Source organism: Mastomys coucha, unplaced genomic scaffold, assembly GCF_008632895.1.
Source record: "Mastomys coucha isolate ucsf_1 unplaced genomic scaffold, UCSF_Mcou_1 pScaffold22, whole genome shotgun sequence".
Lineage (NCBI taxonomy): Eukaryota > Metazoa > Chordata > Mammalia > Rodentia > Muridae > Mastomys > Mastomys coucha.
This window is the reverse complement of record NW_022196905.1, coordinates 219457864-219484159: the sequence shown is the minus strand read 5'-3', so window position 1 is coordinate 219484159 and position 26296 is coordinate 219457864. Positions and strand designations below refer to the sequence as shown.

At 41.2% G+C, this 26296-nt stretch overlaps 1 protein-coding gene and 1 long non-coding RNA gene across 3 annotated transcripts in view; one reads left to right on the top strand and one right to left on the bottom strand.

Moving 5' to 3' along the window:
* The first annotated feature begins 1180 nt into the window (after positions 1-1180).
* Positions 1181-26296, top strand: part of Usp38 (ubiquitin specific peptidase 38) — a 31503-nt gene continuing 6387 nt past the window's right edge. The window contains exons 1-8 of the mRNA XM_031340442.1: positions 1181-2771; positions 4184-4319; positions 9855-9984; positions 12630-12731; positions 17377-17535; positions 19989-20182; positions 23330-23423; positions 25620-25726. Of these exons, the coding sequence (XP_031196302.1) occupies positions 2090-2771; positions 4184-4319; positions 9855-9984; positions 12630-12731; positions 17377-17535; positions 19989-20182; positions 23330-23423; positions 25620-25726 (1604 nt within the window). The 5' untranslated portion in view covers positions 1181-2089. The remainder of the gene's footprint in view (positions 2772-4183; positions 4320-9854; positions 9985-12629; positions 12732-17376; positions 17536-19988; positions 20183-23329; positions 23424-25619; positions 25727-26296) is intronic.
* The window catches only part of LOC116069647, an 18530-nt gene continuing 4718 nt past the window's right edge, over positions 12485-26296 (bottom strand). The window contains exons 2-4 of one of the 2 annotated variants that reach the window (XR_004110083.1): positions 14603-14835; positions 13809-13836; positions 12485-12789 (exon numbers count right to left, since the gene is read on the bottom strand). This is a non-coding gene — a long non-coding RNA (uncharacterized LOC116069647). Of the gene's footprint in view, positions 12790-13808; positions 13837-14582; positions 14836-26296 lie in introns of those variants that run through there. The other variant, XR_004110082.1, reaches the window with a different exon arrangement.

The following is a 26296-nucleotide window of genomic DNA, read 5'->3' as shown; positions in this document are numbered from 1 at the left end:
CTTACACATTACCACGTACAGCTGCAGCTCGAGGTCCAGCCTTGGCTATCTCTAGAACACAGCTTCTTTGTGCTCTCAGAAAGCATTTCCCAGAAGATTTCACCTCAGTGATGCTGGTCTCGTCTTAATCACCACTAATTTCTTAGCTCCAGCTAACCAGCATCAATTATCCCAGTAGTCCCTTCTATTCTTGACTCTAAAGCCAGAGCCACGTGACCAAAGCTGTCAAGTTCTGCTGCTTGCTAGAGCTGCAACATGCCCCTCAACCCCACCCCGACTTTGTTCTATTACCAGCTTTCTGTTTTCTAACTCCCTCTCTGCCTAAGCTTGGGTTTCATGGAACTTGTTCTGTAGATTGACCTTGAACTTAGAGATCTGCATGGCTCTGTCTCCTGTAATGTTGGAACTAAAGGCATGTACCACCATGCCTGGATGTAAGCTCTTCATCACTGAGAACCTGCTTTGTCCCAGGCTGGCCTTGAACTCAGAGATCTGCTCGGCTTTATCTCCAGGGATTAAAGGTGTGTACCACCATGCCTGGATCTAAATTTAGCTGGGAAAGGTCTTGCTTATACACTGAACACTGAATACAAAAGCTCACTATTATTATTGTTTCAAATCACTGCTAAATGTATGAACCACCAGTACTCTTTACATAGCAATCGTTTCATAGGAAAAACCCAGCCATTTAAGGCACTGGAGTATGTCTGGACCTAACAAGGTCTTTCAAAAGATTTTTCGAAAAGCCTGAGGGTTTTTCCTTAAACTTTTCTCACTTCCTCAACCAGTGCTCTTCTCGAGTTTCCAGAACTTTCTCAGACACAAGATTTTAAACAATTAATAGCATTTCCTCGAGTTGTCTTCATAAGCAACATGTCCCAGACTATGACAGAGTAAAAGGGTTCCTCCATTTTGTCTCAGCTGGAGCCATCTCTTTGGTTTACGCTGAAACTGACATCATCATCCTCTGATGAAAGTGAGAAAACCTTGTACGCAACCCTGTCCTAGAAACTCGGGGAAATGCCTCAGGTAGCTGCACGTTTTGGGCTTCTATTAAGCTGCTTGCTTACTTTATTCCCCCTGACAACGGCAAACAAGGAAGTAGTGTCCCAGTGTTCTCTGCCTTTTAAAGCTCCCTGTCAAATGCGTTATTCGGGCTGCTCTGTGAGAAAGGTTTCTCCCCACGCAGTCGCCGGCGCTTAATATAGACTCTCGATTCGGTCGTGCTGAGTGGCCCTGGGTCTCTTAGCCCGCAACACGGATGGAACCCATGTCCGGCGACAAGAACCTCAGCCTACAGACGAGCCCTCTAGACTCCCAGAGCAGCGCCTCCGGGAAGTCCGCCAGTGACGTAACACACCGTATCCAGTGACGCGAGAGTGGCCGCGTGACTCACTCAGCGCCTCCGCGCCTGCGCGACCGCGCGCCAGGGAAGGGGGCGCGGCCTGTCGGGGGAGGAGCTAGATGGAGAAGAGGGGGAGGGGCGGGACCAGCAGGAAATGGGTCGAATGTAGAAGAGAAAGGACCGGAAGAGAGTGGGCGGGGCGAGGACGGACCTATCTGCTAACTCCACTTCCTATTTGCCGGTATTTCTGCTTCCGGGTGAAGGGTGTTCGGCGCTTCCAGCTCCTCTCCTTGGCAGATCGAGGTTTTCTAGTTGACAGCGCCTTCTTGACTCACCCCAGGGCGGCTTTTTACGGCCCACCCGCGGGAGCCTGGACTCATCACTCACTGACCCGGGACGCGAGGACGCTCCTCACCTTCTAGCTTAGCCTGGAGGCCTGGAGGATCCCTGCGCCGGATGCTGAGAGTGGTCGCGGGCCCAGCGAGGCAGCCGTGTGCGGACCTCCGGCCCCTTAAACGGACCGCGGGGACTGGCAGCCTTTCGGCGTCCCAGAATCGCCCGCTCCCGTCCCGGCTCGGATGGGCCTTCCCACTCGATAAATGTGGCTGCTGAGGCAGCGGTGGCGGTGGCCGGACCTGCTGCTGCTTGGCTCCAAGTTCACCCCCGCCGCGGCGCTTCGCTGCCCCCTGGGGCTGCCGCCGCCACCTCCTTGTCCCCTGGGCCAGGCCTTGCAGAGTGGCGACGATGGACAAGATTCTGGAGGGCCTGGTGAGTTCCTCGCACCCGCTGCCCCTCAAGCGGATGATTGTGCGGAAGGTGGTGGAATCCGCGGAGCATTGGCTCGACGAGGCGCAATGCGAGGCCATGTTTGACCTGACGACCCGCCTCATCCTGGAGGGCCAGGACCCTTTCCAGCGACAAGTGGGCCACCAGGTGCTGGAGGCCTACGCCCGGTACCATCGGCCAGAGTTCGAGTCCTTCTTCAACAAGACTTTCGTGTTGGGCCTCCTTCAGCAGGGCTACCACTCACTGGACAGAAAAGACGTAGCCATCCTGGACTACATTCACAACGGCCTGAAGCTGATTATGAGCTGCCCGTCGGTGCTGGATCTCTTCAGCCTGTTACAGGTGGAAGTCCTGCGAATGGTTTGCGAGAGGCCGGAGCCACTGCTCTGTGCCCGGCTGAGCGACCTGCTGACCGATTTCGTGCAGTGCGTCCCCAAAGGGAAACTGTCAATTACCTTCTGTCAACAGCTGGTTCGAACTATAGGTCATTTCCAGTGCGTATCCACTCAGGAGAAGGAGCTACGGGAGTATGTCTCCCAGGTAACAAAAGTGAGTAACTTACTACAGAATATTTGGAAGGCTGAACCCTCCACGCTGCTGCCTTCTCTGCAAGAAGTTTTTGCAAGCATCTCTTCCACAGGTAAGGGTCATTATTTCAGGAAAGTATGTCTTGGAAATTCAACATGTGTGTCTCATAAACAGAGTGCACTTTCTTCCCAGAAACATTCTCTTTGGGGAGACTAAAAGGGGTCAACGGCATATTTTATTAGAGTAGATCCTCCAGTGAGAGACATTCTTGATGGAGAGCAAAACTAAATACCCTTATCCAAAATTTTACTCCACTTCACTGTCTTGTTCAGAATGGTACGCTGGAGCCAAAATGTTGAGGGTGCCTAAGTCCAAAGACCTTTGTCACTGAACAAGTCATTTAATTACACCACCTCTGCTCCAGTTTTGGAATTCTTACAGGCTGACAGCCAGGATGAAAAGCTTCTAGTCATTACTAATGGTCATGTATGATGCTTGCTGGGGGGTGTTGTTGTTACTGTGGGTAACCTATCATCATATTGAAGGGTTTTTTTTTTTCTGTTTTCCGGTGTTCTCATTTTTTCAAAATTCATGAGTCGTGCACAATCTAAGATTGTCCTTGTTTACCATGTAGTATTTTTTAAATATCAGCATTTCACTCCACAACAGTATATGTGACAGGAGACCCAGGAGCATGACAAGTGTGACAGCGTAGGTAGTAGTCTGCCTTGTCATTATCATGAACTGCATCCTCAAAAACTGGAGAAAGGTCAGAGGGCAAAGGATCACACTCAGAAAATCTCACCTGTGTCTGTTTTTGAAGGTGCTTTAAGGTGCTTTAAAATCTGTCAGTTTTTTTGTGAAACAATAACCACAACCAGGGTTAGACTGAACTTTGTGAATCTGCCCTCTTTTTTCCTTAGCCAGAAATGAGGGTTGAGCTTTAAAGGCTCACACAGTCTAATGCATTTAATAAACACCAGGTGCATTAGCTTCCTCTTCCTGTAATCATACTTGGAGTTTGTCATAGCTGTTAGAGTTTTTTCCCAAGTCTTTCACTGTAGTACTGAAGCAGACCATCTTGATGCCTTACATTTTATAAAAGCAAAGCCAGCCTCCTTCACCTTAATTTCTACTCTTGAGATTTTTTTCAAGTATCACAGTAGTGTAATGACTACTATAATATGAGCCTCTGATGTGGAGATTAGAATATTTGACCATTTCTGATCCACTCCCTATTACTGCTTTCCAAAGTATTACCTAAACTCAAAAATGTACTATTAACAACAAATTAGCTTATTAAACTTCATAGTTTTTCTAATTTAGTGATGTGGCTATAGAATTTCTTCTTAACCTTATTTCTGTGGTTTAACTTTCAATTTAGAGTCTACCCATGATGTATAACTTCCTAGAGCACCTTTTGGGTGTGTGTGTGTCTGTCTGTCTGTCTAGTTCGTTTCTCCCTTGCACTGGTACTTCACTTTGAATCTCCATGCCATATTTATCTTTTTAACTAACAACTAGATGCATCCTTTGAGCCCTCGGTTGCCTTGGCAAGCCTGGTGCAGCATATTCCTCTGCAGATGATCACAGTCCTCATCAGGAGCCTGACCACGGACCCAAACGTAAAAGATGCAAGTATGACCCAAGCTCTCTGCAGGTACTTTGTTGTTTTCATACCAGGACATATTCTGGTTTTTTGGATAGTTTTTTGGATTTGAGAAATTTCTAAAACTAAAATCTAAAAGTAAATTTGTAGTTTCTCCAGGTAATTAGAATGACTTACCTTTCTATAGTCTATTCTAAAGTTGTGTGCATGGGTTGTTTTTCTAAACAATCTATTCTTTACTGTTTCCTGTGGCCTACTTCGTGCGGGTGGTGGTTGTTGTCCTTGTATGGTTCTGGGTTTGGTTTTGTTTCTCTTTGCCTGGTAGGGATTTTATTTTTATTTTTCAGCGGGACTCAATAGGTGATACCTTTTGCCCTTGTCTCTTTGGATTTATTTATTTTATTTTATGTGTGTTTTGCCTTTGAATATGTATGTGTACTATGTGCATGCTTGGTGTCAGAGGTCAGCTCCTGCAACTAGAGTTATGGATGCTTAGGAACCACTAGGTGTGTGCTGAAAATCAAACCTGGATCCTCTGCAAGAACAAGTGGTTCTTATCAGCTGAGCCATCTCTCCAGCCCCTACCTTTACCTCATGAAATCGGTTTCCGCTCCCTTATTTCTAGCTGTTTCCTTTTAACATTTTGAAAGTAATAGCACACTGTCACTGGGCATCTACTCTTGCTAGCCTGATTGTCAGCTGTTTCTGATCTGCAGTCTCACTAAATAAAAACTTATTTACCCCTTACAGCACCTTTATGCTTGTACTCAGGCATTCATTCAAAGTGACTTACTGAGTGCTTAACAAGAATGTCAGACCACTCAAAATTCCCTGAGCAAATTGATGAAAATAGCTGCTTTCTAGTCAGAGAGTAGACTAGAAAATCAAACCTGTTTCATTTCCAGGTTTCATTTCCAACAGTAATGTAATAGCTCTTCACTTATTCCAGCATTGATCCTTATTTTTAAAATGTTAAAATGTATAGGAATGGGTGCCCTAGTTAAACAGGCCCAGCTTTCTTGCCATACTAATCCATAATCACATTGCTTTTGCTTTGGATTTAGATTGTTATAGAACATGCAGAAGATGACTTAGTATGTTAAATGATTAGTTTGTTGGAAATGGTAGACAAGAAGAGGGGTAGGCTGTGAATAGGTAGTTTGCAGTTGTGAGTAAGATGGCTAAGGGAGGGTTCGGTGAGGTGCCCACAGCACTAGAGTAGAAGAGGAAGCAATGCTGTGGTTCTATATTAGAGGGACAGACCAGCACAGACTGTCTGACGTTAGGGTGGCTCAATATGTGATTTCTCAACTTTCTGATGCTTCCAAAACAAGCATTCCATAGAAGCCATGCTTTGACTTCTGAGCTCTGCTTTTCCTGGGCTAACATATAAAGTATGAGACTTTCTTTAAATGCCAGGTAAGTATAGTGAACCACAGTTCTAAGTCAGTCACACAAACAGGGTAAGTGCCCAGTATTCTCAAGTGGAATATGTTGCTAAATCAGGGTGTTTGGTAGGTTGTTATATTGGAGGTTTTACTCCTTGTCGTATTTTCCATTTACAATAGATCTCCAGAGTTGTCCTAAGTCAGGGAGTACCTACCTTGTCTTAAAACTTGCTCAGTTTTCTTTATGACGATACCCGTCCATAGTGCTTGTCCCAGCTGCTGATTCTGTATTTCAGTGACAGTATTGTTGTCATATTGAGCTTGAACTTTATTTAGCTGCTTAATTTTTGTTTAAGTTTTTTGGTCTTGTGTATTTAATCAGTAAGCAGGTAAGGATTACAGTGGCTTCTGTATCTCTTATTACAGTTACATGAACTGAAATATTCTATGTTGGGCTCTCAAAGTACCTTGTGCACTGACACCACCTTCTACAACACAAACTCACGCTAGCTGCTTCTTTGTGATGCTCAGTTAATGGAGCCAATTAATCTGTAACTTGTGCTACTAATTTCTCAGATCACAAATCTAGAAGCAAGTAACTCCATCCTTTCACTTACTTTGATTAATATCACTAGTCCTTTGAATTCTATCTTTAAGAATACTGGAGAGATGGCTTGTTGATTATGAGCTGATATTCCAGAGGTCCTGAGTTCAATCCCCAGCAACCACACAGTGGCTCACAACCATCTGTATTGGAATCTGATGCCCTCTTCTGGCACACAGATGTAAGGTGTAAATACAGATGGAGCGCTCATACACATAAAATAAATAAATCTTTTTTTAAAAAAGAAGTAGAATTCTTAGAATGTCATTTTTCTGTCTCTACCATTTATGAAATCAACCCTGTACTGTTATAATAGTCTAGTTAGTCAAATGTAAATATATTCCAAGAACAGGTATAACATTCAAGTAGGAAATAGGTCAGGAATCAGTGAAATGATGTAGACTGTGCTGTATAAGCAGCTCCTGGTAGAGGAAGATGGCCCTCAGCCCCAGGATCTCTTGATACTTGAATCTGGTCTTGCTGCCTCAGAATTTTCAAAAGAAGCCACAAGTCAAATTAACTGTATAAAATGTCCTATCTATAAAACAGTAGGCCAGATAAGACTGAAAACTGGATAGAGGCTTCAAGCTGCCTTGAAAAGTGAAAGTTGGCTTATATTATATTCTGTAATTTATGGTTAGCTCATTTTGTTGCCTTTCAGAATATTGCCTGGTTTTTTGTTGTTGTTGTTGTTTTGGTGGGGTTGACCTCAAACTCACAGAGATCCGCCTGCCTGTGCCTCCCAAGTGCTGGGATTAAAGGTGTGCGCCACCACCGCCCGGCTACCTGCCTGTTTTAATGTTGTGGTTTTAAAGCTGTAGGAATAAATGGCTTTACTTACAAACATTAGAATCCAAAGTATTAGATGAAAGAACATAGTTCCTGGAAGAGAGCCTGGGACGGCCATTGTTAAAACTAAAGTGCGTCCCAGAGTGCAATAGCATCCAGAGCAGCATGCGAACAGCAGTGACACTGCTTGATGAGTCTTCAGCAGTTGACAACGTTCTGACTTTCTCCAGTTCACAGGCAGGAAGCATACTGGTCCATAATGCTCTCAGTACCTAATACCTTACTTACTAGCTATAGAGTAACACTCAGATATTTGTCTCATGAGTGACTTCTATCTGGGCTGCTGTTAAAACAAACCAAAACAACAACAGAAAAAAACCCCTTAGACTGAGTAATTTATAAGCAGACGTACAATTCAGTCCTGATGGCTGAAAATCTGAGTTCAAGACACCATAGAACTTCCCTCATGTTCTTAAATGATGGAAGGTTCAGGGTCACTCACCCTTAGCACCTTTATCGTTGTACTAATCCATCATAGGGGTTTAGGTCATGGCCCCATTTCCCAGTTCAGGATTAGAGTTCAGCACATAAGTGTAAGGAAGATGCAGGCATTCAGACCATAGGACTGTCTAATTTCTGGGATAAGGTAGAATGGAGACTTATAAAATGAGAAGCTTGAAGAAGACACGCCAGGAAAGGCAAATTGAATATCAGTAGTAAAGAGCTATTGTGAGTGGACATCACTCCTCCTCCCATTCTATTCTGTCTTTAAAGTGAGGTGAAGGCTCTGGCCTTGCATGCACTTGATCTGCTCTAAGTCCACAGAACCAAGCGGAAGTGCCCACACTCACTACCTCATCTTCATGTGTACATTTCTATTTAAACAAAAATAAGCTGTTGGGGTTTCTTAACTCACTAGTATTTTTAATTTAATAATATCTCAGATCTTTTATTTGGTTGCGTGTAGGGGGAGAATCTAGTATAGCCCAGGCTGGCTTAGGAATCACTCTGGTTCAAGCTATCCTAATTTATGGCAGTCCTCCTTCCTTGGACTCATAAGTAAGATTACAAGTGAGCCATCATGCCCTACACTTACCTTTCCATCTTGCAGCGTCCTCGTACTTCCATGGTATTCTACATTGTCAGGACTACAGTGTACCTGGCTTTCCCTGGGTGGCCAGTTACATGTTTGTAAATTTTACCATATCATAAACAATGCTAGTGTATACATTTGGGGGAGGAGGTTGCTAACCCCCAACTTGATAATAGCCGAGGATGACCTTTAGTTTCTGATCCTCATCTCAAGTGCTGCAATTTGTATGTATGTCTGACTGTCGAAGTGTTGATGATCCAGCCCAAGTCTACCAGCTCAACTCAGTACCTGCCCCCAACTTCAGTGACTTGTAACCATTATTGTTATGGTAAGAAGCCAGGAAAAAGAAAGAAAGTTTGTGTAGAAAATGAAGGGCACCTATGAAACAGTAGTTAGTGTAGTTGTACTTGGGATCCTTACTTCATACTTTTTAAAACATTTAAATCTTAAAACCAAAAAAAAAAAAAAAAAGGTTGTGCATTACTAGAAACACAATACTTGGGGACTTATAACAGAATATTGCTACAAGTTTAAGGCTAGCTTAGGCAACACGGTGAGACCCTGTCTTAAAAGCCAAAAGCAAAAGAAAGACTGATAAAGACAGTACTCTAGCCTGGAGGTAGATGGCTATGTAGTGCTGGGTTGTGATGGTGTTCTCTCAGTCACAGGCTTATGTCCTCAGTGTTTATATTTGAGTTTGTACAGTCATTGAGATGAGATGGCTCAGATGTACACTCTCCACAAGTCTGGTGACCTACCTCATTCCTCAGATCCCATACTTTGGCTTCCTTGTGTGTGTTAAGGCACGCATACGCACACATACACATATATACATGTTCACACATTACTAATAAACTTTTTAGGAGTATGCAAATTGCTCCTTATGTTAATATTTGATGGAGAATTACAGTCATGATGAGTATTTCCAATGTTAGATTCCCCCAACTAATAACTCATGAGTTGAGATTTTTAAGCCTTCAGAAACCTGAGAATTTTTCCTTACTCTTTTATTAGTATCTAATCCATCTAAATAGATTGCTCTATCAGGTTTCATAAACATGTCGCTTGGCGCTTTCCAAAGAGTTGTACTGGTCTTCAGTGTGCTATATATCTAGCTTTAGAAAGCAGCTCCCTCAGAACCCAGGTGTCTTTGTCTTTGTTCCACTGCAGTGACTTGAGATTTAAGAAAGGAAATAGATGGTAATGTAAAACAGGTCACTGGAATATTTGCATAGTCAGTGTTTGTTATGATTGGAGGTTTTCTTCTGTTGTCATTGTGTATAGGATTTTGAAACAGGTGTAAACACCTGCTTCAAGATTCAGAGTGTAGCCTCTTTAATGCTGTCTTTCACATTATATTGCTTACCAAAAAGCAAAATCTTGGTTGATACTCAGACATCAGATGTCTGATTTTTAAACTCCTCTTATAACATTTACTGTTGAACAAACATCCAATTGAAATTTGGCATTTATGAGACGTGATCATTTATCATAAAGTCTTATGGGAATATATTGAATAAAGAAACTGTTAGCTTACAAGAGCAGAAGTGCTTCAAGACAGGCCACAGGTATACTCATTTCTGTATATTTTTACTAGAAGCTCTGTAAATACTAAGTCACAAACTGGGTACTTAGTGTAACTCTTGCTACTCCTAATGTCGAAAGTATTTTAAGTACTCATAATTGTGTTTTGTTTGTTTTGTTTTTTTCAGGATGATTGACTGGCTGTCCTGGCCATTGGCTCAGCATGTGGATACGTGGGTAATTGCTCTGCTGAAAGGACTGGCAGCTGTTCAGAAGTTTACTATTTTGATAGATGTTACTTTGCTGAAAATAGAACTGGTGAGTAGAAGTGGACCAGCCCACTGGAGTGCATAGAATTCTGAGTATGTTCCTAGTTTTGGTTTTGTTTTAAATAGGTTTGGGGGGCAAAAGCCAGTGAAACAGAAGTAGTCAACTGAAACTAGTTTGCAGTTTTCAAACAGTTTTCACTTTTGTTTTTTCTCTGTTCTTGTTAGTATTGGTTTGACTATGTTTGTCTTCAGTTTTCTGGTTTTTAGAGACAGTCTCACTATTGAGCCCAGACTGACCTCAAACTCACAATCCTCCTGTCTTAGCCACACAAATAGAAAGGTTATAAGTATTTGGCACCATGCTTGGCTACCAAGAGCTCTTAAATGCAAAATGTCAGACTTGTAGCACTACGCTCTACCTAACTGCCTTGAGACTCTGCTTTCTGTGTTGCTAACCCAGGACACAATTGATCACCACATTTTTTGTTTTGGGTTTTGGTTTTCCCCTAGTGCTAGGAATCCAGCCCAAGGTTAGGCAAGCTTCACCCCTGATCTACATCATCAGCCAAGTCACTCCCTCATTAAAGCACTGTCTTTATTTAATTCCCAGGACATTATGCTCTCCTGACTCTTGTCTTTTGCTGACATATCAGGCTTTGTTCTAACTTATCTTTGGTCCACTTTCTTCTTAATACATATTTACTTCAAGTGTTCTAAACCATACAGTAACCATAGATGCTGTATGGATTTAAATAAGTGTCCAACTTAAAGCATAACAGATTTATACTTTAGTTCATTATTTACCCTTGAATTAGGTATTCATTTTGTTTTAGTTACTATTGTATTTCTGTGAAGAGACACCCTGACTGTGGTGATTTGAATAGATATGGCTCCCATAGACTCACATGTTTTTGTATGCTTGGCCCAGGGAGTGGCACTAGTAGAAGGTATGGCTTTGTTGTAGGAAGTATGTACAGGAGGGGAGGGGGCTTTTAAGGTCTCCTATGCTCATGCTCTGCCCAAACACAGTCCCCTTCTGTTGCCTGCAGATGAAGATGTAGAACTCTCAACTCCAGCATCATATCTGCCTGGTCTCTGCCTTACTTCCCACCATTATAGATCAGCCCCAATTAAATGTTTTCTTTTATATGAGTTGCCTTGATCATGGTGTCTTTTCACAGCAATGAAACCCTAACTAAGACAATGACCAAGAAAAGCTCTTATAATAGAAAGCATTTAATTAGGGCTGGCTTACAATTTCAGAGGGTGGGCCCATGATCCTCATGGCTGGAAGCAGACAGGCATAGCTCTGCGCAGTAGTTGAGAGCTTTGCATCCTGATCTGCAGGCAGCATGCAGACGCAGACAAACAGACCATCTGAGTCTGGCATGGAAACCTCAAAGCCCACCCCCACCCAGTGACACATTTCCTAGACCTTCTAACCCTCAAATAACTCCACTCCCTGGTGACTGCGCATTCAAATATGGCTATGGAGGCCATTCTTATTCCAACCATCACACATTTATTCAGTTATCTAAACTCAGATCTTTCTCTTTTGCTTTTCTCCTTTTGGGGTAGGGCAGGGGTAGTGGAGATATTTTGGATTTTGTTTGTGTTTTTTTCCGTAAAAAGAGTTATTACAGCAAAAGAAAGCTAGAATATATTACAAAGACACATGTTCTGATTAACTCAGGAAGTGAGTAGCCTATACTCAAAAATACTAAATTCATACCATCCACATTCTCACTATTGATTTTTACTCCCAAACCTGGTGTTCTCCCTCTTGACAAATAGCTATCTTTAAATAGCTTCCACTCACTTGGGCTGTAGTCTTTGGAGCAACCCTTCTCTTTTTACAGTTTATCAAGCACTGTCTATAAATTTTACTAACTTTAAATGCCCAAAGCCCTACTACTACTTTTAGCCTGTTACATCACTGTTGTTTGTGTAAAGTCATCATCTCTTGTCACATTGATTTCAGCAGCTTCCTTGTTCCTGCCTTTGGTTCCTAATATATGTTGCACAAGAGCTCCTGTTGCTGTCTTCTGTCATGCTATCTTGATATTCTCGCCTTCATCTCTCACGTCAGTGACATTGCCCTTAGTTGTCTGCTTACCAGTCTGGGTTGCCTGGTGCCTTTGCAGTACTGTCTATCTGCTCATAAATGCTCTTGTCCTAACTGTCCGTGGGGCTGATACCCCTTCAGTTTATACTCAGCTGTCATATTTTCTGGGTCATTTTTAGCACCCTCTTTAAAACGCCAGGCTCCTTTGCTACCCAGTATTTGCTGGCCACTGTGTTCTACTTTGTATTTTTAGCATGTATTGCTATTTATTTCTTTTTGTTATCTTGTACATGTCCTCTTAGCCATAAGCCATGTATGACCTACAGTAACTGGAACAGTGCCAAATAATAGTAGGTATTCAGTAAATACTGATTGAGTAAGCTGAATGAATAGTGACCTAGAGGGCTATAATCTTATTTGCATATTTCACTTAATGTGGAGAATTTTGAGAATTGTTTAGACCACTAATTCTCTTTAGTCTCAATCCTGTTGTTACTTCATGTTCTTCTAATAACATGTTATGATGGGGCTTTCAAGGACAAGGGACATTGAGTAAAGAGCTCTCGGCTGTAGGGAAGGGTTAATAAATCCTTAGCTGTGAACTCTGAGGGTGGTGTCTCCTTCCACAGGTTTTTAATCGACTTTGGTTTCCTCTTGTGAGACCTGGTGCTCTTGCAGTCCTCTCTCATATGCTGCTCAGTTTTCAGCATTCTCCAGAGGCATTCCATGTGGTGAGTACAGAGTAAGCTCTCTGAATTAGAAATGCTTGTTCTCAAAATGTAGCTCACACTGGATGTTTAATGAGAAGACTGTAGGTTAGCTTTATATTATGTCATGTAACTTTATAAATTCTTAACAAATTGGTTTGTGGAATATCCTGACAAAGACAGTATTTTGAGAAAGTTTGTAGTTCACCAAAACTGCCCCACTCACAACCATTGCCAGCAACTGAAGTTACTGCTGTAGGGAGCTGTCACTGTGGGGTGCCTTCACACAGCAGCAGTCCAGGATCCAAGTGGCAGAAACTACAGAAACAAGTTAGCTCTGGATGTAGGGCTTTTTCCTCCTCAGCCCCTAACCTCATCTTAACAATAGTCAGAGTTTTACCGACCACCCAAAGCCTGATTTGATTTGATTGTCAGCTACTACATGTGAAGAATAACAGTATATTATTGGAAATCTGTTTGTTTCAGGAAACTGTCATGTGGTTATCCACATTGTCCAGGTTTTATTCTGACCATGTTTTACAGGAGTAGAAACTCAGCAGGAGCCCCTCCCTCCTGAGGGACACTAATGCACCATGACAAGTCAAGAGACATGATGAAGAGCAGAGCTAGTTCCTCTTGGTTGGGCTCAGCTAGCACGGTACCCTCAGCACCATAGGCTCACATGGGCTGCCCAGGGCCTCGTCCTTGGGAAATTCAGTCTTTGTTTCAAGGAAACCTTGGCAATACGTCACTTCATTTCATGTTTTGGATGATTTCTATAGTCATTGCTCTTATACTAGTGAAATTGATGGTAAGCCCATAAGATGCTTTGGTTATCAGATGACTCAGTTTTGAGCTAGTTTACTAAATATACAAACAAAATGCTTCAGAAAAGAAACCATTTATTCCTGTCTTCTGACTTCATCATGTACAGGTTATTTGAGTAAAGACTTCTTTTCAAAAGTTGTGGGAAAGGAATTACTGCATATGGCCTAGCACACTGGTACCATTCCTAAAGCCCTCTGGAGAATCACATAGGCTCTGCTGAAATCTTACTCCCTTTTCTTACAGTTTGTTAAAAGAAGAAAGATACTTCCTTACCTTTTATATTTTTTTTCTTTATCGCTTTCTGAAAAAGGAAGTTGAAATAACAAAGTTGAAATACTTGACTGAAATTTTAGCTGCTGGATTAAAGCAGTTTTAAACCACCTATTTAAGAAATATCTAGGTTTGAAATTTGAAGTTTTTGATCTAAGTGAAGCCTGAAAACCAAGACCTAATACTGTGTGAATACTCCGCAAAACTCAACTAGCTTGGAGATCCAGTAATGAAGCTCATATATGGTGGTTAAGTTAGCAGTGACTCCCAATAACTCAGTGGAGGACTTTGTGTGGGGTAGGTATGTCTGAACATAGCCTGGGGTGAACATCATAGTCATTCATTGTACTTTGTGTCTACAAATCTGAGAGTAAACCAGTGAGTTCTGTTGTGTGTTGTTACAGGCCAGGCTGTTTTTCATATATTTCTTTATAAAAAGAAAAATTCATTTTAGACAGATCTGTGGTACATAGTTAAAATGGAAAAAAAATGTAAAATTAGTAATTAAGCAAGTTATATGTATTTCCTCAAGTAGTTTAATGAGTATTGCAGTAGTTTCTAAATGCATTTAATTTCACACATTAAAAATACTTAATTTGGGGGCTAGCTCAGTGGTTAAGAGCACTTGTTGAACAGCCCAGGTTCAGTTCACAACACCCACACTGGCTCACAACCATCTATAACTACGGTTCCCGGGGCTCTGGCACCGTCTTCTGACCTCCCTGGGTAGTCGCCTTTGTTTGTACATACATATAGGTAATACTCATACACACAAAATAGAATAGATATTTTTTAACCTAGCTTGGAAACATTTAGAAGGCATCAGCCTGCTTGTATAGCAGTCTGTGCTGCTGGGAAGGAGTGTGTCTCATTTCCATGTTGCTGATGATAGTAGCCATTGACAATGTGGTAGATGACAAAACTGCAGCCTGGTTAGGAAGACCAGATCTCGACTAGAAGAGCTTTGGAAGACTTGAAACTATGAAATTCACTTTTAGAGTCCTTGTCTTTCATCTTTCTTCCTTCACCTCTGAGAAAACAAAATAATTTTGGACTTCAGGCTAATTTAGCAAGAAAGTAACAGATTTTAGTTTTATGAAATTGTCACTGAAATGTGTTAGAAATGTAGAGATAAGAGCTAGGGATGTTCCCAGTGATAGAGCACTCTTCTAAGATACTCTTCCCTGGGTTGTTTCCTCAGGGTGAGGAGGAGGGAGGGAGGAAAACCAGCCATGATAGCAAAAGAAGAAACTCAGTAGAATGTGGTAGCGGTGTGCCACACCCCAGGCAGCATGGGGAACTGGGGAAAGTTGATGAGAGCACAGCGCAGAGTCCTAAACTGACAGAGAAAGAGATCCAAGGACCAGTGGATCCGGGGAGGTGTGGTATGCCTCAGCAGTTAAGAGCTTGGCGACCCTGCCTGTGGGCCTGCGCTTCATACCCAGCACACACATATACTCCAAGTGACCGGAGCTCTACTTCCAGGGAACCTGATACCCACTTCTGGTCCTTGTGAGCACCAGGCCAGGCACTCATGTGGTACATGGACATATGTGCAGGAAAAAATATCCAAATGCATAAAATTTAAAGTTAGAAGAGAGTGGGGAATGAGAGTAAGTAGAGTGTTTATGTGTGTGTATGAGTTATCCAAGAAAATTTTAATTAATAAAATATTAAAATTTTAAATCGTAAATTTATTTAAATTGTGCACTTTGTGCCCCCTCCTTTCCAATCCCCCAATTCTGGAACACAAACCTAGAAGCTGACAATGTGTACACACCTGCTATAGTATGACCACATCAGTTAACTATAGTAGAATTTGGGTTTTAAAAGGTGACATAAAAGCTACAATGTGACTTAATGCATTGACACAGAATATATCCAGACAGGGCAGGACAGCAATCACTGTTTTGTTTGTTTGTTTGTTTTGGGTTTTTTGAGACAGGGTTTCTCTGTATAGCCCTGGCTGTCCTGGAACTCACTTTGTAGACCAGGCTGGCCTCGAACTCAGAAATCCACCTGCCTCTACCTCCCAAGTGCTGGGATTAAAGGCGTGCACCACCACCGCCCGGCGTTAGCAATCACTGTTAATTGGAGAATCTGACCACTATTTGGGGGCCACAAGAAAGGGAGCTGATTGTCCAGTACCAGCTGTTCTTAGTGCTGTTTGGTGAGACAGCCCTGATAGAGTAGTGAATACAGTTTATCGGGATTTGGAGCGCAGAACCTGAGACACCTTTAGTTCAGAAGTATACATATATATTGTATCAGATTATGATTAGTAATTAGTTGAAAAAATATTCTATCTTGATATCAGCCATTTCTGTAAAATAGAATTTTCATTTTGGTTATGTTTTAAATCTTTGATTGTGTAAGAGTTGATATTTGACCCATTTTAAGTAAAAGCATTATTGGACCATTTACCAGTATTAGATATTTTAAGATTTTTATCAATAATGAGCATTATTTTTGGAGCAGTTGTTTTGTTAATAAGGATTTGGTCTATCTAAGGTATCATTCCTGTTCTTATCAAACAATATACTCCTACTACTTGAGCACAAGTTTAGTTACATACAGAGAATTTGCAAGTACACATTGCTGTGTACTTTTTTCAATTTTTTCAGTTGAAATTCTTAAACTTAGCACTAGATGGAGCTCTTTCACTAATTTCAATTGCGGGAGTTCATTGTATTGTTTTTGTGGGAGTTTTAACATTGTTCTGTGAAATAATCTGGTTGGGTTGTGGGTGTAACTCACTAGTAGAGCACTTACCTGGCATACACAAGGGTAAGGCTTGAGCCATGGTACTCAAGTTTTTAAAAAAAACAATTGATCTAGTCAATAGAATGACTGTAGCACTTTCACCTGAAAGTGTTTTTTAAATGCAACAATGACTGAAACTCCTATGTACATTTAGTTTGTATTTTAGGTGGATTGTGTGTATACCATGGCATATATACAGAGATCAAAAGAAATGTATGGGAGTCGGTTCTCTGGGTCAAACTCAGGTCTTTAGGGCTTACCTACTAAGGCATCTCACTGGCCTCTTTAAAAACATTTTATTTAGTATAATTAAAGTGTGTGTGGAAGTCAGAGATAATTCGATAGTGAGTTCTCCAGATTGAACTGAGCTTGTTGGGCTTAGTGAGAGATGGATGCTTTTTACTGCTGAGACAGACGTGTTCTAAATGCAGCTCCAGGCACTGGAGAGAGAGTTCAGCATTAGAGTGCTTGCCAGAGGACCTGACTTCAGTTCTCAGCACCCGTGTGTGTGGTTCACAACCACCTGTAACTCCAGCCCCAGGAGAGTTTAGCACCCTCTCTGTCCTCTGTGGGCACACACACACACTCTCAGACAGGCTCATACACACATAAATAAGAAATAAATTTTTAATGCAATTACAATTATGTGACTTAAAAAAATTAGATTTACCTTGCCAACTGAACAGTGTGTGACTTTAAGAAAAAAAAATGACTAAACATGCAGAAAAGTATGTGTTTAGCATGTAGCAATTGCATTCTGCTGTCAGCTTGTGTGAATTAAGCGTGCCTGTCTCTGTTTTCTCTTCAGATTGTCCCTCATATAGTTAACTTGGTTCACTCCTTCAGAAGTGATGGCCTGCCTTCCAGCACAGCCTTCTTAGTGCAGCTAACAGAGTTGGTTCACTGTATGATGTACCATTATTCTGGATTTCCAGATCTCTATGAGCCTATTCTGGAGGCAGTAAAGGTATGATGGCTTTGTACCAGTCATTGTGAACAACACACAATATAAAGGATAAATTTAGGAAAATGTATTACTTTAACTATAATGAACTGTTTTTAAGATAGTGGTTTCATTAATGCCAGGGCATAATCTCTTATTTGCTATCGCCATGCTAGATCAATAGCACATTTCTTTCTTCCTTTTTTTTTTTTGTTTTTTTGTTTTTTTGTTTTTTTGTTTTTTTAAGACAGGGTTTCTCTGTGTAGCCCTGGCTGTCCTAGAACTCACTCTGTAGACCAGGCTGGCCTTGAACTCAGAAATGCGCCTCTGCCTCCCAAGCGCTGGGATTAAAGCCATGCGCCACCACTGCCCAGCAATAACTGCACTTCTTAATTCTGTAGTGTCATCAAGTCAAAGGTGTCACTTTAAATTTATAAGCTTAAATTGGTTAGTAATGGAATTCTACATTAGATGCATGTAGACATCAGTTTTGCTTCAGTATCAGAAATGTGGAACAGTTAAATCCATCTTCTTAGAAGCAAGGCAATACTTGCTTCCTCCTGATTGTTTTGTGTTGTACACTTTATGAATGTCTACATTTTTTAGAATTACTATTTAAATTATCTGTTACCTTGATTTTCACATTCATAAAAGGTAGGTTCTAAAAAGTGGTGAATCTGTTTGTGTTGAGGAGTGGATGACTGAAAAATCAGAGCATAGCAAAGGACTTGGAGAGCTGAATGCAGTCAGGCATAATCAGAAGTTACTAGATATCAATTCTAATCGTGATATTAATGTCACAAATACAGTATATAGGCCTCATTGCCTTACTAATATATGTAAGATAAATTAAGAACATGCTGTTTTTGCATCTATTCAGCTAACTCAGACTAAGGACTAGGTCTGGATCACAAGGTTCTTAGGCCTGTGTGGTGCTTGTATGACATTGCCCTTTCAGAAGTAAATGGTGCAGAGAAGCATTTGCTATGGTCTTGAGAGATTGTTACTGTCCTCCCTCATTGCCACCATGTCTGTTGACTGATATTCTATCATTTTCCAGCACTCAGAAGCAAAGGGCTTACTCTTAGCCCAAGGAAAGTATTTTCAAGTAGCTGTCAGCAGCAAAAACAAACAAGACAAAAGCAGTTTAAAATGTCATTTCAAAGTGTTAGTTCTCTGTGGTGTAAACATTAGATGGTGATCTTGGTGACTTAGGGTTTCTGTTGCTGTGAAGAGACACTATGACTACAACTACTACTCTAAAAGAAAATATTTAATTGGGGCTGACATACAGATTAGAGGTTAGTTCAGTATCATCATGGTGGGAAACATGGATGCCTACAGGTAGTCATAGTACTGGAAAAGAATCTGGGAGTTCTACATCTGGATCAGCAGACAGCAGGAAGAGAACTGTTTTGAACATAAGACCTCAAAGCCTACCCCTAGTGACACACCTCCAAAGCCAAGCCTATTCCAGCAAGGCCACACCTACTAGCCCCACTCCCTATGGGCCAAGGGGGTGGGGGAGGCATTTTCTTTCAACCCCCCACACTTGGTCTAGAAAAGCTAGTCATGTAAGCATAAATGACTTCTGCAGCATTCCTTATTGCCCATTGCTCTGCTGAGACATGAAATCACTTGCACTTAGATTTTTATTTTATTATTTCCTGCTTTACTAAGAGGTCTATGTGTAGTCATAATTTTCTAGATGGCAGCCATGAGACTGAGTTTTACTTTTCACAGTCAGATCATTATGTACTCCCTTTTCATCCTTACTGTGTAGGGCCGCCATTTCTAAGGACTGGTACTGGGTGCATCTTCTGTTTTCATTGTAGAGTTTGAATACAAGTAATTGAAATGTAACTTGAATTCCTTGTTCCATTGACTTTTAAAGTATTTTAAGATAAGCATGATATTTTATGCCTGTGATCCTGAGATCACATTTTGGATACTGGGGCAGGAGAATTACTGTGAGTTCATGGCCAGCTTAGGCTACAGATTGAGATTTTTGTCTCAAAAAAATTAAAGCCCTTAACAAGATTCTGGGAGGCATTTGTCCCCATGTCTATTTTGTGGATGCTGTGATAAGTGGCTAGGAGGAAGGGTTCCTGTGGCTCACAGTCTAAGGGCCAGCTCCATCACTGTAAGGAGTCATGGTAGCAGGAGCAGCTCTCAGCTGTACTGAGGTAAGTCTACTTCTAGGTTAACTCTCTCTAGAGACACCCTCACACAATATACCCCAAATTCCCTCAATGTTTTTAATTCAGTAAAGTTAATAATTGAGATTAGCTATCACCCTGTAGTATGATGTTTTAAAGGCTGACTGAGTGCTCTGTCATGTACAGAATGAGTGAGAGCAAAGATAGTGCAAATGTCAGCAGGGAACTCCCACATTATGTTGTTGACTTGTTTAACTAAAAAAATGGTTTTCTTTTTACTTTTAAACTGTTTTTTTTTTTTTTTTCTTTACGATCTAGGATTTTCCTAAGCCCAGTGAAGAGAAGATTAAGTTGATTCTCAATCAAAGTGCCTGGACTTCTCAATCCAATGCTTTGGCATCTTGCTTGTCTAGACTTTCTGGAAAATCTGAAACTGGGAAAACTGGTCTTATTAACCTGGGAAACACATGTTACATGAACAGTGTTTTACAAGCATTGTTTATGGCTACAGAGTAAGTTTAAATGTGAACTTTCTGATTTGAAGTAGAAGTGAGTATGTGCTGAGGAGACAGGAAGAGGAGAGAATCATCCCTCCTGCCGTGTAAGCAGCATAGTGTTCACATTGCCCTCAGTTGCCTCAGTTTGAAATGAAACTGCTCTTAATGCCTAGGAACAGTTGAAATGCCAGCATGTAGATTCTGACCAATTGGATTGTACATTGTATTTACAATGCCACTGTTTGATTTTTAATCGTATGACTTGATGTTTTTGTAATATAACCAAAGGAATTGACTGAGCCTACTCCAAAAAGTTTATGTGCCCTATAGTACTGGTGCTTTTTACCCTGTTTCCTTGCTTCTGCTGTCCCACTGGATCTTTTTAATTCATATATCATAAGTGGCTTCTTTTTGCTTCTAGGAAATCTAAGCTTTGATTCCATGCCAAGATGTTGGTTCCTGAATAGATATGAAAAGAGGCATGCTCTTTTGCATTCCTGTGAATTTTCTTTCAAACCTGTTTTCTTTTGTATGCAACAAGCCTGAAATCAGTTCTTAGCTGAGTAACAACCTTGTACTGGAGACACAGCTGCTAGAGTGCCTGCCTCTATCTAGTGCAGCGCCTGCCTGTGTGTGATCCCCAGTACCTCGTAAAGCTAGGCTGGCTGTTGTGCATCTGTAATCCCAGCACTTGGGATAGAGGCAGAAAGATCAATAGTTCATGGTGATCCACATCTATAAGGTGTGTATAAGGCTAGCATAGATTACATGAAGCTCTGTCCTCCCCCCAAAAAATTGTTCTTGAAGATACAAAATAATTGTGAACTTGTCCTTGAAATGGTGCCAATTGAGCTAACCCAAAGATGGAAGCTGTTAGTACTTAAACACTTAGATGTGGGCTTAGCTTTATGGTTTTGTTGTTTGTCCCAGACTATAAAACCCAAGTGTCTAGGGTTCCATTCAGTTGTTGTTGGTTAGTTTGTGTTTGACAACTTGTTTTAAGATAAAGGTGTAGTCTCAAAAGTGGTATTAAATGTAAGACTGGGGAGCCCATAGCTCACCACCAGAGGTCACCTTGCTAGCCATGTCACCTTATGGAAAGCACTTGTACCTGTAAAATGTTGTGACAGCCAATAATGCTATCTCAGAACAGGAGGATCTCAAGAAATACATGAATTATTTTCCTTAGTTTAAAAAAAAATTGTAAAATCCAAGATGCACGTTCTCAAAAATGTCAGCTATGTGCATTGTTTTAGAACTTCTTTGTATGGTTATCTAATACAAAACAATTGCATATAATTAATGTATGTGTACACACATCTGGAAGGAACCCTGTTGAAATTTTCTTTGCCATTCACTTGACATGGTGTTTGTTTTTTCTTTAAATATGTTAGTGTTGGGTGGAGACATGCACGCATCCTATGACATGTCTGTAGAAGCCAGAAGAAAACTGTAGAGTCAGTTCTCTCCTTTCCATGGGTTCCAGGACTAGAACTCAGATCATCAGGCTCGAGTGGCAAGCACCTTTCCCAGCAAGCCATCTTGCCAGCCTGACATTTCCTTACCTATACTTTTGGTAAATATCAGAGTGTTTTGCTCATAGTTAACATTTCTCTAACCATGCACAGATGAGACTTTCCTTGACTAGGATTTGCCAAATTATTTTCCCTTAAACACTACAGAGGTTGAGGGGGTGCTTGCCTTCATAGATAACGCTTAGAGTACAGAGGCTCATGTCAAGATAGCTTCTTCATCACTTCTTGACTTCATGGCTCCTGGTGGAGTCTGGAGCTCCTTACTGCAGCTAGAGCAGCTGGCCAGCAGGATTCCAGAATCCACTTCTTGTTCTGTCCCACAGTGTTGAGTGGACAGGAGAAGCACCTTTCCCAGCTTTCACATGCGGAGACATGTGGTTACCCTGGGACCATCTCCCTAACCCAAGTTTGACCTTATGTACCAATATATAATTTTACCTGAGACCCTATGCCTCTCAGAACACTTGATTCAATCAATCACTCTTAAATTTTTCACAGTTTAGCAAATGTTATTCCTGTTTTCTTATTTTAGGAAAATAGGGTCTTACCCAGACTAGCCTCAAATTCATGTTCCTCCTGTCACAGCGCTCTGAGTATTACAGACTATAGATGCACCCCAGATTATAGGCATATGCCACCAGACCTGGCTTGTAGCACACCCCTTTTATCTCTGAGAAAGAGAAAGGAACTCACGTGCTTGCAGAGGCTGTAAGATCCCCTGGAGCTGGAGTTACAGATGGCTCACCTGTGGGTGCTGGGAACCAAACTCCAAGCCTTCTCTCTGGCACCATATGACTTGCTTTACTTTGTCTATGCTGATGTTCTTCCTGAGTGTCTGTACCCCACTTTAGTGCCTGGTGCTGTGGAAACCACAAGCGGGTATGAGAGCCACTAAAACTAGAGTTATAGATGCTCGTGAGGGTCTTGTGGGGACTGAGGGTTCCACCCAGGGCCTCTGCGAGAGCAGCCAAGGCTCGTAACTGCTGACCACCTCTCTAGCCACACTCCTACTCTCTAAATCACCCTAACTTTATGATGCATTTTGATGGAAGAATAGTTTTTACTTTTGAAATAATCAACTTTAAGTTGACTTTTGTAAGTTAAAATTAATATTTAGTCAATTTCTATTTGCTAGCCTAGAAAATAAAACTGACAGCACCTAGACCAGGCCATGTAGCAAGAGCTCATCCATTTATTGTCACCCTGCCTCCTTTATAATATAAATGTACAGACAGACACACAGCAAAACATCAGCATAGAGAAATGTAAAAAAAGGAGTCATATGGCGCCAGAGAGAAGGCTCAGAGTTTGGCTCCTGGCACCCATGTCAGGGTGCTCACTCGAGCTCCAGGGGATCCTACAGTCTCTGTAAGCACTTGAATTCCTTTCTCTTTCCCAGAGATAAAAGGGGTGTGGTACAAGCCAGGTGTGGTGACAAACACCTGGGATCCAGCACTCAAAAGGTGTAGGGAGAATGTGAGTACTCAACAAAGTGCTAGTAACTTTGTTAGTAAAGAGCTGCCCTGTCAGGTAATGCTGAGGATGGCCCATTCTTAAAGTAGCTTTCTTTTAGCTTCTTTATAAAAAGTGCATGAGTGTATAGATAACATATTTTGTTCTTTTTCAGGTTCAGAAGACAAGTATTATCTTTAAATCTAAATGGGTGTAATTCTTTAATGAAAAAATTACAACATCTTTTTGCTTTTTTGGCTCATACGCAAGTGAGTATGTGTATAATATGTACATATTAACTGCATGATCATGTTCTTTAAACTATATATCATGATGAGTCATTTTAACTGATGGAATTGTGTATCACATGCCTTGCCTTGCCCATGATCACAGAGCCACTTCCAAATGCTCAGGGCCTCCGCCTGGACACCTAGAACTCCTTCTTGTCTCTTCTCCCTGCTTCCCTTCCCTGCAGATGATTATTATGCTGACATACTATTCTAAAACCTACTGAAGTCTACTTTCCTGTAGATAAAGAATCCTTTATAAAAAAAACTTTAAAACTAGGCTTTGTCACACACCTGTCACTCCAGCACTCAAAAGACTGAGGCAGGACTCTGAGTTCAGGGCCTGTCTGGGCTGTGTCAAAGAGACAAGAGGGAGGGAGAGAGGGAAGGGCCGAAAAGAATTGACTGTGGTTGGGATTTTGTTTTGTTTACAGAGACTGAATATATTGATATAATAATGAACACAAAATAATTGTGGTCTATGCTTTTTTCTCTATGGTCCTTTTGTTTCGGTTTTGTTATGGTTTTGTTTAGCAAGACAAGCTTTCACTATGTAGTCCTGACTGACCTGGAACTCACTCTGTAGACCAAGCTGGCCTCACAGAGATCTGCCTGCCCCTGCCTCCCAGGTGCTGGGATTAAAGGCATGCGCCACCACACCAGGCTTTTCTCTTTTCTTTTAGGTATTCTTTTATTGTAATTACACATCTTTGTAGATCATTATTCATCTCTTAAGCTCTTGAACTTAAAACTTTGTGGTGTTCTTTTATATCCACAAATTAATTCAGGGAAGTCAACTTGAGGTAAGGTCTGTAGGTCCTGTAGTTAAATTCATTAAATAGACATATTCAAAGGTTCTGTGTGTAGTCTGGTAAGAATCAATCAGGGATTCTGCTCGCAAGGAACTTCTAGCTAAGGCTTGAACATACATAAAATTTAGGTATGTATGTATATATGTATGTATGTATTATGTATGTTGCTCATATAGAGCATAAATCATTATTTTTCTGGTTCACTCTAATTGCCATTGTGTCACAGTATGACCGTTTTCTTCAGAGCTGAAATAAATTTCCTAAATAGAAAGAATGAGAGCAAGTTTGAGATGACTGTAGTGGCTTAGCGTTGGTGATATACTCAGAGGTATGATTCTCCTGAAGAAATATGTTTACAAATTAACATCAGGACCCAGGGAAATGAAAACTGCCTCTTAGCCAGGTGTGGTGGCACACTTCAGTATTACCAGTATTCCAGAGATGGGGGCAAGAGGCTCAGACACAAGTCTCAAGCCAGTCATAATACTACAAAAGCACTATTAGACCATAACCAAAACCAAACAACACACAAACCTCTCTCCCCCTCTCCTGTTGTTTTGTATTGATTTACTAAATTAATTGTTATTCTGTACTTACTTCATACATAAACGTGTGTGCATTTGTGTAGATGTGTATACTTTATTTACTAAATCAGAGCTATTATGAAAGAAAACCTTTAGAGGCTTCCCTGTTTTCAAGAACTAAGAAGGGCACTGTTGCTTTATGCCACAAATATTTCAAATACAGAAAAAGTCCAGATTTTCAGTTTAATCAGGTCTTTTTTTTATGTTTGGGATTTGAGCCTGCATAACCCAGGGTCCATTATCAACTGCCTTAGTATTTCTGAAAGAAAGGGGCGTGGAGAGGAAGGAAGGAGGAAAGTAAAGCAAGCAAGCAGAGAGAAATAAAGAGAATGAAAGATTATGAAAGTCCTAACCAGCTTGCTCCCATTCCACACATGTATGACTTATGACAGACAGAAATTTTCAGCAAAGTAAATATGCATGGTTCCTGTTACACTACACAACACACACATCATTTGCATTCATTAACATCATTCTCACACTCCATTTTTTCAAATATTTAGGGACTCAAAGCAATGTGTGTCAGAGAGGGTTAAAAGCAGGCCCTATGGCAGGAGTTAGAGACGTCTGAGTCCTGTTATTATCACCCCTGTGTCCACTTGGTGCAGAATTCATTTGTGATTAATCTAGTGGTTGCTTAATGTAAAAGCTGCCTCTTCCTCAGTGTTGTACCCATGCCTGGCATATTTTGGTAAAAACAGTACGAGAGTAATCTTAATGAGGTTCAGTCACTGGTTTGTGCTTTAAGAGTCACTTTCTTGCATTTCCTTTCCACAATCAAGAGGGAAGCATACGCACCTCGGATATTTTTTGAGGCTTCCAGGCCCCCGTGGTTTACTCCCAGGTCACAACAGGACTGCTCTGAGTACCTCAGGTTTCTGCTGGACAGGTACCAATAGTTTAAAGTTCATTAAGCTGTCTTCTCTTAGTACTTTATTTTCCTTAAACTGATTTCAGACTTGATCCTTAAAGTACCATGTGTGTTTGTAAAGTTGTCTTTGTTCTTAGTGTGGTTTTTGGTTTGGATGTTTTCTCTTTATAATACCTGTTATCAAAATATAGCAACAGGATTCCTAAGGGGCCGCCAAACCTTCCGAACTCTGTCAAATCCCCTCTTAACTGTGTGTGTGTGTGTGTGTGTGTGTGTGTGTGTGTGTGAGAGAGAGAGAGAGAGAGAGAGAGAGAGAGAGAGAGAGAGAGAGAGAGAGAGCTCAGCTCTTCTTTACCTGTTTCCTCTTGTAAAAGCAGATAGTGCTTAGGAAGGGTGCAGTGCAAACATCCTACCCAGCTGCCTTCTGGGGCACCACATGCTTAGAGTACTTACAAAGTGGGAAACAATGATGCCTACTTAAAAATGCTGGAAATCAGTCTAGGATGGGTTCATTTGAGATATATTGTTTTATATATTTTATTGTTTTTAATATAGTAAATACGTATGCGTGTATACATATGTTGCTTT